Source organism: Anopheles moucheti, chromosome 3, assembly GCF_943734755.1.
Source record: "Anopheles moucheti chromosome 3, idAnoMoucSN_F20_07, whole genome shotgun sequence".
NCBI classification, from domain to species: Eukaryota; Metazoa; Arthropoda; class Insecta; order Diptera; family Culicidae; genus Anopheles; species Anopheles moucheti.
Window position 1 is genome coordinate 15,598,121 of NC_069141.1, and position 10,425 is coordinate 15,608,545.

Here is a 10,425-nt window from a genome sequence, read left to right on the forward strand (position 1 = left end):
ATGGAGGAATCGAGCAAGGTTTGTTTAGGGAATCCATTCCATTTAAGAGGTTCACTTAGCACAAAACTGATTGCGCTTTTTCTTCCCGCAGGTTCTTGAAACACTGAAAAAGATTGATGCTATCGATGTGCGTCATATCTGGATCATTCACGCAGAAACGTTTCGTGAATTTTTCGAATGGTTTACACAACTTGACGACGAAAATCTCGTCACAGATTTGTTGCTCAAAAGGTATGTTCTTTTGGGATTGTTCATGTGGGACAATATATTCCTGCAGTAATAATTGTGGTGCTATTGTTTGGTGTATAGCTATCAAGAACTCGTTCGTAACGGCACCGTGTTGGGGGATGAGATATTGGAAGAGCATCTGAATGCACTGAACCAGGAGTACGTGAGCATACTCGATTACACGGATTGCGACGTGGAGACATTAGAACAACAATTGGAACAGCTTGTCGAGGTGGAGGAAAAGTATGAAAAACTTTTTAGCGGTGCGAAGAAAACGAACATTGCTGTCACGAAGGAACTGTCCGAGCTGGAGCGGAATGATCGCGAACAGGAATACGTTCTTGATAAGGTCGCATCGAACAGTATGGATATGGCCAGACAGTTGGAAGAGAACCAACAGGCAACCCAGCAGCAGATATCGGATTTACATCATTGCTACTATCAGCGAGTAAGAGCCTAAATAAGCGTAGGGCAAACTGCTGGATGGTTTGGATACAGTATTCTTTTTTATTTTTAGCAAAATCCACCCATATTCATCTATCAGATGCCGATCGAACAATTCGATGCAAAGGGCGACCAGTTTTTGAAGTTCGTGGAGATGTGCGTGAAGAAGCATTTCACTGTGAAACGGCTAGATAGCTCAAAGTCAACCGATGATGTGGATAATCAGCAGGTGATCGATGAGCTAGAAGGCATCAAGATGCGCTTGGACGCGGAGGAGTTAAAGTTGCTCGAGGCTAAGCGAGAGTACGCCGGGGTGATGAAGCTTGTTGAACGGTTGCAGAATCATAGCTGGGTGCCAATGAAAGTGTCCGCATTGAAGTGGGTATTCGCAAAAAACGACGGCATTGAAAAGAGATTCGACAGATTTCTATTCTTTTCTCCGTAGGAAACAGTGTCTCGAACTGAAGAACGTAAATGATCACGATCTGTTGAGGATGGATCTACTAAAGCACGAGCTCGATACGTTCATCCGGCAGGTGAACGAGCTAAAGATCGAATCGGTACTGTACGAGAACAATCGTGCGAAACTCGATCGTGCCGTCAATAGGTTGGAATACATACAACCATTGTGCGAAAGTATCTCCTGCGAGCTGATGAACGCCGAGTTGCTATGGATACTGATGCAGCTCGATTTGGAGAAGATACGCGATTGGTTCGATAATGCGGACGAAATGAATGGTGAATCAAAGCGATGCTTTAAACGTATCGATACGATGAAACAGATCGAAAAGAATTCACTGCCCGAGGAAGTGTATAGTGATTACTTAAGCCCGCTATCGGCACTCGTAAAACAGGACACCGTGGGTAATACGGAAGAATCCAACCGAATGAAAGGATGTGTGCAGTACTTTTCCGGTCTGCTCAAGCGTCTTTCGAAACTGTACGAATCGATTGCTAAAGGAAAATATCATCGAAATGCGGATGAACTGTTGAAGCAACTGTATGTTACAACAGGGTTATCATAATAATTCCTTGCTAAGCATAGTTATTTGTTGTTCTCTTTCAGAACCCAGCAAGAGATGTTGATGTCACGCTTCGTGTTTGATGGACCGCTAAAATATCCCCAATTCTACGGTCAAAAATACTTGGAACGGCTTCAAAAGATCGGATTCGCTTTAAGTCAAGTGGAGCGACACCTTCGGAATATTCGGAAAGAGTTCGTACAAAATATCGAAGAACCGAAGGTGAGTGTAATGAAATCCCACTAAATAAAGGGATATTTTTTTAATGCCCAAATGGGTGTTTTGTCTATTGTAGCAAAATCAAAAGTTTTGGCTATACTATCAACGTCTCTGGATTTGGTTCTTAACGGAACCAAAGAAGGTTACCTTTGCCATTAAGGAAATAACGGCCGAAGCGTCCAAAACGACTAGCTACAAAAGTATCTCCGGTATCAAGTGCAGATCGATTGTCAACGATACCAAGTTTTAGCATGCTCAGCTAAGTTTGCGGTAAGTTAAACGGAACGCGGAAGTATTGTGTTTTAATGTTCAAGAAGTTGAATGATGAAGTGCTTTAAAATGGGTCATTTTAATGAGTTTGTAAGTAAACTCCAGGAATAAATAACGCATAAACAAATATGCAGAACACACTTGAAAGTGAACATCAAGAAGGGATAACATAAACGCGATAATTAATACTCTTAAAGAAAAGATAAAAGTCAAACGAAGGAAGAAAACTATCAAATTTGTGGTTTCTCATGTAATGAAAAGAAAAACTGTACGGAAATTTAATGTTAAGAATAGTCCCAGATAAATTAATATAAAAAAAATTAAAACCATGCAAAACTAGCGAATTGTTTCGTGTCCAGGATGCAGAGCATTGGATAGGTAAATTATAGTAAATAGTCCCGATATGCCTTAAGCACACCTTATCACAATAGAACCGTATTCGATTTAAAATATTGTTTTTATTTGTACCATAATCCGATTGTAATCCTATTTTTGCTTCGCTATCGCTCTAAAGCGATTGGCCGAAAGGAGCGTTTTATGGGAGTTTTTACGACTATCGAAACTAGCTCCTGCGTTAAAGAACTAGCGATTTCGGGTTTCGGGGTTAAGCTAGCGACATTGGTCACAACCCGTTTCGCTTTACAAGTCGGTGTAGCTGCCTGTTGTTATTTTTATCAAAACCTTCGTCTCGAGCGACAGCGTCGTCTTCTTTCCGACACGCGACTTGACACCGCTCGAAGATCGAATTATCCCAAAACCGTGGAAGTATCCCAAACTACTTCGTGCAGCGTGTGTGTGAGAAAGCATGTGACCCAAAAGGAAAAGAATCTAATATCTATCATGGCCAAACAGCAAAACAAAAAAAAAGCACAGAAGTGGTAAAAGGATGTCGGAAAGAAACGGATCCATTTGCGTCTGTGAGTGTTTTTTGTGTTGCTGTGCTAGGTCGGAAGTGAAACTAAAATTGACATCGCATCACAAACCACCAATAAATGCAAATACCGCAAACCGGAAAACCCACCCGCGCTGGGTGTGGGTTGTTGTGTATCACATCTCCTGTGAAATGTGCGCTGATCCGGAAGGAAGGAGCAGAAAACAGAAGCACGCGACGACGAGTCCTCGGGTCTCCTGGGGCGGTATTGCGTTTGAAGCAACAATTCTCCCTCGCAATGCATGCGCGTACACACACACACACACACACACACACACACACAGAACGAACGGATTCTTTCGTATTTTTCGTATCCAATTTGAATAAATTCGTATTTGTATGAGGTACGAGTACGGGCAGCGCCCGGGTCCCGTCTGTTCGGTTGTTTTTTTTTTCATTTTGGGTGGGTAATCGTTGAGTTTAAGTTGAATTTCGCGAGAAAAACGGCACTGTTCCCCCTTCTCGACCCGTGTCTTCCCGGTGGTCGATGGGGGTTAGCGTGCGGTACGGCATAAACGGCACGACGTGTATAACCCTTTATGGTGGTTCAACTCCAAATAGGAAAACTGATGAAACCCAACACGTTCGGGTGTATGATCGCAGTTGCGCTCGAGAAGAGGTCGTATTTCGGGAGAAAATCGGGTGGGCACCGAGGTTCAAAACCGCTAGCTCGTCGAATTCTTACGGTTATGGATAGGAGTTTGAAATTCGAATATATGTATATGGCGAAAGCGAACGAGCGCTGTAGGTTCGTAACTTATGGTTTTCAATCTTTGTGTCGGTGCCATTATCTTAAAGCTTCCGTTCCGACAAGTAAGATGATAGTTTAACCTAACCAGAAGCGATAAAGTAACACTTACTACACTTCTGTAAGGTTGTTGTAAAGTACAAGAGTCGCTCTGTAACGTTGCGTATTTTTAAATTTAATATTTTAAAAATTTGTTTCATAATTCAAATGTTTCAAATTTGCTTATAAAAAACACCATGAGAAAATTGTTAATTTTTTTACTCGGAAATAAAATTCCAATTCTATTTCATTATTTAAACACTGCGTCCACACACCCTTGCCAACGCCGCAATGCTTTCACAAATGCAATCTTGCATTAATAATGTTATTTAGCGTTACGTTATTGATGTTGCACTAATTGCATACATTTACATAACGATTGACAGCTAGTGTTGAGGTGATGTTATCCGGTAGTGAACTTTACCTACTGTCCCCTTGTTTTGTTGCCAATTCGCACGTGTTTGCCAGCCAGGGACAAAAATGTCGCCGCCTGAAACACGCTACTTGTTGAAGGAAAGGATTACTGTCGGCCAGGATTCATTATGTATGCTAATAAAATAATGTTACTAATTCCATCTCCATTCGCTTTGACGTGTCATTCGTCATTAGAGCGCGGCACCGCAGGAATGTAGCGAACCCCGGGGAAGTTAAATGGTGCAGATATAGAAGGATCATTCCACCACACCGATGGGGGAAGGTGGCATCATTTTTATCTCACATGATTGATTTGCTGAAGGGGAATTGTATGATCGTTGGGTAGAGTATTAATAGGTGCACATTAAAGGTGTTTGTTTTGTCATGAGTGCGTCGATAAACGTATCTCCGCAATTTAGATTCATTCGATTGTACGAATTGCCGGTAGATTAGTGTGCTGTGGAATTGTTTACAGTACAACGCGGAAGGTAAATAGTGTGCGCTAATTAAAACATGTTACAAACGGTGTGGATTTAAACGCAATAAAGTTGACTCGGGAATAAATTCCTTTGGGGAATAGTGCTGTTGGCGATGGGATTTATAGAATATAGGACAGGATAAATGACACTCTAAGTGAGTCACCAGAGTATCACCTTCAAATCAAATTAGAAAGTGCAGCAATTTTGCAGCAAATTTGACTCTCCAAATTGCCGAAGCGCGTTGATCATGTCATGAGAATCACACCAGGTAATGCTACTTTAGGCTTTGTTAGATTATTCGCATGTACAGAAGGGATGTTATAGCATTAAATATAACACATAACATCTGCGTAGAATATTCTTCTTTTGTACGATCGATACAAATGCGACAGCTGGCTTTGATCGTTCGAAGTTAGAGGGCGCTTCATCGAGCGGTTAAATTGATCAAGCCTAGTACAACCGGAGCTAACCTGCCCTAAAAGGCTAAATTAAATTCAATTAAATATTGCTAAAAGAAGTCCTTTTTTGTGATACTTGTGCAGTAAGCGTTTCATGTCATTAGACAACATACTCCAAAGGACTTTTATCAAGACCGTAACAGTCTTTGGAGTTTTGCTATCTGTTGTGGTTTAAAATAAACTTTAAATTGTTGGTAGCAGTTTTGTTGAATTTGAACCGGGAATTGACGCTTTCAATCAAAGCTTAAGTATTGTAGCAATTAAAGGGCTTAGATTTAACAAAAGAGTTAATTAACGCTTTTTTTAAAATATAATTCTCGATTTTGAAGGTTAGTTTACTTGGACTTGATTCAATTTTCCCTCGATCATCTATTCTATCTTACGAAAGGCTTTCTCTTTCTAAACATAAAGCTCCCGAAAGTTCGGAGCAGCATGGTGAATGATGTAATCTGTAATGTAATGTTGAATATTTACGAGTTTATTTCCCTCAAATTAACTGGGAGAGACTATCATGATGTTGCCCTTTCATAATAGTTAATACGCTACCAAACACAATTACCGTTTTAATGAGTTTTCACACGCGAAACGTGGTTAATATTTATAGACATTCACTGTGCTTTTTTTGTGTTCTCACTATATAAACCCTATAAATTGTCACCCTAACTAAGGTGTGTGGGTGTGTTTGTGTGGCTACAATTTGACTTGGGAAATCACCATCGGCCTCCGGTATCTCAATGATTGCAAGAAATCGTTCGTGTGTTACCAATAGCCGGTCCGTTCCGGCTTTAACACACCACACACAAGGCACCGGAGAAGTTCATCTTCCGCCCGGAAGCCAATAACCGAGCAAACCCGAAACCGATTGGATAGTATTCGCGCGATTTAATATTATCGCTTGCCCGGACAGTGGGCCGGGTGCTTCCGATTCGCCCCACCATCACCACCGGTTCATTGAATATTCATTATGGTCAATTTTTATTAATAATAGTGTTTGGTGGTGGTGGTGGTTTTTTTTTTACTCTGGCTGCAATGTATGGGAACCGGGTATGGGTATCGGGGCTCAATATAGCTCCCGGCGAATGACATTCCATTTACATCTTACTTTCTCCACTTGGCCATCCCCCGGGACCCCCAGGTCGGTTCTATTGGCGATGATGATCCCCCCGGTAATCTTTTCATTCTTTTGGCAGGAAATTTCGCAATCCGCATCCGCTGCTGGCCACTTTCGTTGCTTTCGATACGCGTGCGGTGGCATGAATAGAAGCAAAGTGTGTATGTGTGTGATGGCAAATGAAACGGACGACGTGGGGTGAAAGTGAGATTTTATTCTAGGTTTGGAAGTTGGGAACGAACGGTGGACCAGACCAGACGCACACACACACACCAGATCGGATCGGGCGTATGCATTTTCCCGTTGTTTTCTTACTGGCCTTAAGGTCGGTGGTATGAAATTGCTTCAGGGCTAGGCACTGGTTCGCTGATTGTAAATCAGGTCACGCATTTTCTCACCCACGGCCACCGCCACTGCCATTCCTGCGGGAATATGGTTATCCCATAAGGGGGAATGTTCGGTACGACGTGTCCTTGGGGTAAGACGAAGATACGGACCAAAAAAAGAAGCGCATCGCAACGGCCAAAAGTGGCCAACTCATGGTTCCATTTTTTTTTCTTCTTCTCATTTCATTTTCGTGAGGATAAGCACTGGCCGTGCCTGTAGCAGCACAGAAACGTGATGAGATGATGTATTAGATTACTGCCAAAGCCTAGAAAATGATGATACTGTTCCCTGGCCTCATTCACCCAGCGGTCCGAAAAGGCGATCACAAGACGGGCGAAGAAGACGAAGAGTTTTGGGATTGTTTTTGAAGAAGCAGAAGAGAAAAAAAAACACACACACACCTAGTTCCTGGCCCGTCTGGCGTTTGCGAATGATTGCCATTTTGTCGACACACGGCTCTCCGGTACGGGCCCGATTTCGGACAGCCACTGAGTAGCTGCGATGGATTTTCGGATACATCGTTTTTTTTTTTCGCCACCGACTGTTGGCTGTTAGTTCCCGATTTTTGGGTATACGAAGAGGAACAAAAGGGCTCTAATGGTGTGGGTGGGGCATCCTACCGCCTGTTGAAGGTGCGGCAAGCATGTTTTACCTCCGTGTGAAGTTGTAGCACCAGGAAAACTGGATGGGAAAGGGAGCAGGAAGGAGGAGGGGCATCCTTGACGTGAGCGAACGATAACGAGCCAGGAAACATCCATCAGGAAATGGACGATTTTGCAGAACGAAGGAAGAGCAAACGATGCGATTTAACTCTTGAGGATTATGTAGAGTTTATTTTGGAAAGGAAAATAAAAGTTTATGATATTTAAATAAATGTAATGGTAAACACAACAAACACCACATGATTGTTAGAGGTGTTCTACTAACAAGAAGAGTTAAAAAAAACATGAAAACTATGATTGCATCTCTTTATCAAATGATTTTCTTTCTAAAGAAAAGAAAAGAAGAAAATAAACAAAGTAACTTTAAAGTAAGGTAAAGCCACAAGAACTTAGAACATAGAAGTAGAAAAAAAAGGAATAGAGCAAATAAAGTGCATACAGAATGATAAAGAAAGCGACATAGAACAAAGAAACCACAAAGCAATGGAATGATAAAATGTACTAATGTATATTAAATTTGGCAAAGATGAAGTAAAATAGAAGCAGCAAAGGGTTTACCAAAATATAGCAAAAAACACGTGCCAAATGTGAAAAATTTCTCTTCCAATGAAAAGAAAAGAACAGTGAGTCGTGAGCGAACGGAACGCACCACCATCAAACATACGATCCTGGATCATTCGTGCGTCCAGTGCAGCTGGTACACGGGCAGTAGAAGCAAAAAAGGGAAATAGAAAAGAAAGCATCTTCCACACGCCCGCACATGGCCGCACCGGGAACTAAGATCTGCCACGAAAACAACAACGACATTGTTGCGGATCTCATCCATCTTTGCGCAGCAGCTCTCGAGTGCGTCTCGAAAGCGTTAAGCGTTACCGTTGCTGCTGCTGGCTGGTGTGCCGGCGCTATCAAACCAAGTGAAGGCAACAAAGTGAAGTTCATTTAATCAAATTTATGCAAGCTGATGAAAATGTTCACCAATTTTATCGCCGGAACGTGTCCTAAATTGCGAATTGTGAGCTTTGCGTCTTGCGTGTGGCGGGCCGAAGGGATGATGCTGCTACTGGTGGCAGCAGTGTTGGCGCAGTGTGATGCCTAAAGAGATGTACGGATCGAGAAGGGTGGGAACCTGTCTACCGTGTCCACCCGGTCCCGGAGTGGCTCGGTTCGGAACGTGTTTAGAAAGCAATTACTGGAACTTTCGCACACCCTACCGAGTCCGAGTGTGCATGTGTTGACGTCCATGGCGTTGCGTCGAGTTTTTCCGGGTTTGGGTCGAGGCGCGCTTGCCGAAAACTCTTGTGAAGTGTAGATACGTTTCGGTTGCAAATGCAGCCAGCCAGTCGGCTGATAGATGCGCACCATCGGCCGGATGACGATGGCTCGAAACGCTACGAATGACTTGTGCATTCTTGTGCCCCACTCACAACCGGGAACAGTAACTTCACGTACTGGGCTGGCCGCTTGAGTATTACTCGCCGGCGCGTAAGTTTATCTCGTGCACTATTTCGAAAGCATTTAACTTTCCCGTTTGTTCTTTGCTGATTCGACGCTGATGCACCATTTGTGGCCGAAGTCGAAACTTGCCGCATCGAAGATGGATTTTGAACTTTAGATTGATTTGCAATACGGCTGGCGTGCCGGCGTAATGTTTCGAGCTGTAGAACTTCTTGAATGATAGCAGTCATCAGTATCCCTGGCATGAGTGTCAGTTTATCAGCGAGAAGAACTTGCAATTTATAGAAGTAGCTCTAACATAATTGTTTATCGGATCAAGCCCCTCCTAGTTAAGTGCAATTATAGTCACTGTGAGCTACGCATTGGGCATGAATGAACGTTCCAGACCGACAATAAGTCCTGAGTTTGAGTTTGGTATTGCTAGAATGTACCCCATTGTTCATGGATTTGTGCGGAAAAGGTGATCTCTTTTCTTGAGGTTCACTCAAATTTTTAACCTCTCCGATCTCAAGTACCAGTGCAAACATATGTCAAATCATTCGGATGATGTTGTCATACATCAATTGGAGTGGCTTTAATTCCAGCATGTAATGTTGTATGAAATAATTTTGGATATTGTACTGATAGTATGTTTTATTAATTTCCAGGTTTCTAAATGGCGAAATTGACTCTTCCGGCTTATTAAATCACATCAGCATTTGGTGGGCCTCGTCTAGGGATCTGCGGGCAAGCTTCCTTCTTTGTGACGAGTATGTCGAATGAGTTCAACGAAATCGTGCAGATGCATTTAATTATAAGCACAAGAAACACATTGATGACACAATAGTGCGCTTAATAAGCTTATCGCAATCTTCGAGGACCGGTGGTGTGACGGCTGCTTCGTGATTTTTCGTGAGTCAATTTACGCTGCTAATTTCCCAGTCTCTTTGAAGATGACCTTTGCTGACTTCCTTTCACACAAGATACAAGATGGAAGCCGCTAACTATCGTGGCATCACATCACTCTGGCTCTATGCCAAGGTGTTTGAGTTGGTCTTCTATGAACCCGTTTCAGCATCCGTTCTAGTTTATGGCCAAAAAATCGAAGACGTCCATCCTGATGGAATTCCATCGTTCCATCGTCCATCCTGCGTCGTTGCTGTGACATAAATCATACATCACTGACCGGTCATATTCCGTAAGGATAGGCCCGTCTGCTTCAAGGCCTATTTATGCTTCGTGCGGATGTACCTCGTCCCAAATATTTAACTGTGTATAAGAAAAAAGTTTTATAACTGTACAAGATCTAACACTTAGCCATGAAAATATGGCATAACATAAACATAGGACAAAGATAACACAAAAAATCAATTTTGATACTAAAACTAGCTAATCGGCCCGGTTACAGGGCTATGCAACAGAATTTTGTTGTGTACGCAAACTCAAAGATGTTTTAAAAAGAGGTTTTCTTCCCAATTGGAGGAAATTGTTAATTTTATTTTATTTAGTTTAATAAATTATCAAATTTCTCACCTCGGGCCCCTTTGGCACTCATAAAAACTATTTGGCAAAGCATATT

General features: G+C 42.4%; 1 protein-coding gene across 2 annotated transcripts; it reads left to right on the forward strand.

The window, feature by feature from the left end:
- Positions 1-9,655, forward strand: LOC128303185 (augmin complex subunit dgt3). 2 transcript variants are annotated; one of them, XM_053040053.1, is made up of 8 exons: positions 1-18; positions 92-231; positions 310-676; positions 746-1,050; positions 1,118-1,672; positions 1,739-1,916; positions 1,990-2,183; positions 9,515-9,655. In XM_053040053.1, the coding sequence occupies exons 1-7, from the start codon at positions 1-3 to the stop codon at positions 2,161-2,163; spliced, it is 1,737 nt and encodes a 578-aa protein (XP_052896013.1). In that variant the 3' UTR covers positions 2,164-2,183; positions 9,515-9,655. The 2 variants fall into 2 exon arrangements, with proteins under 2 accessions (XP_052896013.1, XP_052896011.1); XM_053040051.1 differs by lacking the exon at positions 9,515-9,655 and having other exon boundaries at positions 1,990-2,611.
- The last annotated feature ends 770 nt before the right edge of the window (positions 9,656-10,425 follow it).

What these genes read in the sequence shown, in the direction of transcription:
- LOC128303185 (XM_053040053.1), top strand. An exon ending in ATCATTGCTACTATCAGCGA is followed by an intron (nt 677 to 745) that starts GTAAGAGCCTAA and finishes TTTTATTTTTAG; the next exon opens with CAAAATCCACCCATATTCAT. An exon ending in AAAATATCGAAGAACCGAAG is followed by an intron (nt 1,917 to 1,989) that starts GTGAGTGTAATG and finishes TGTCTATTGTAG; the next exon opens with CAAAATCAAAAGTTTTGGCT.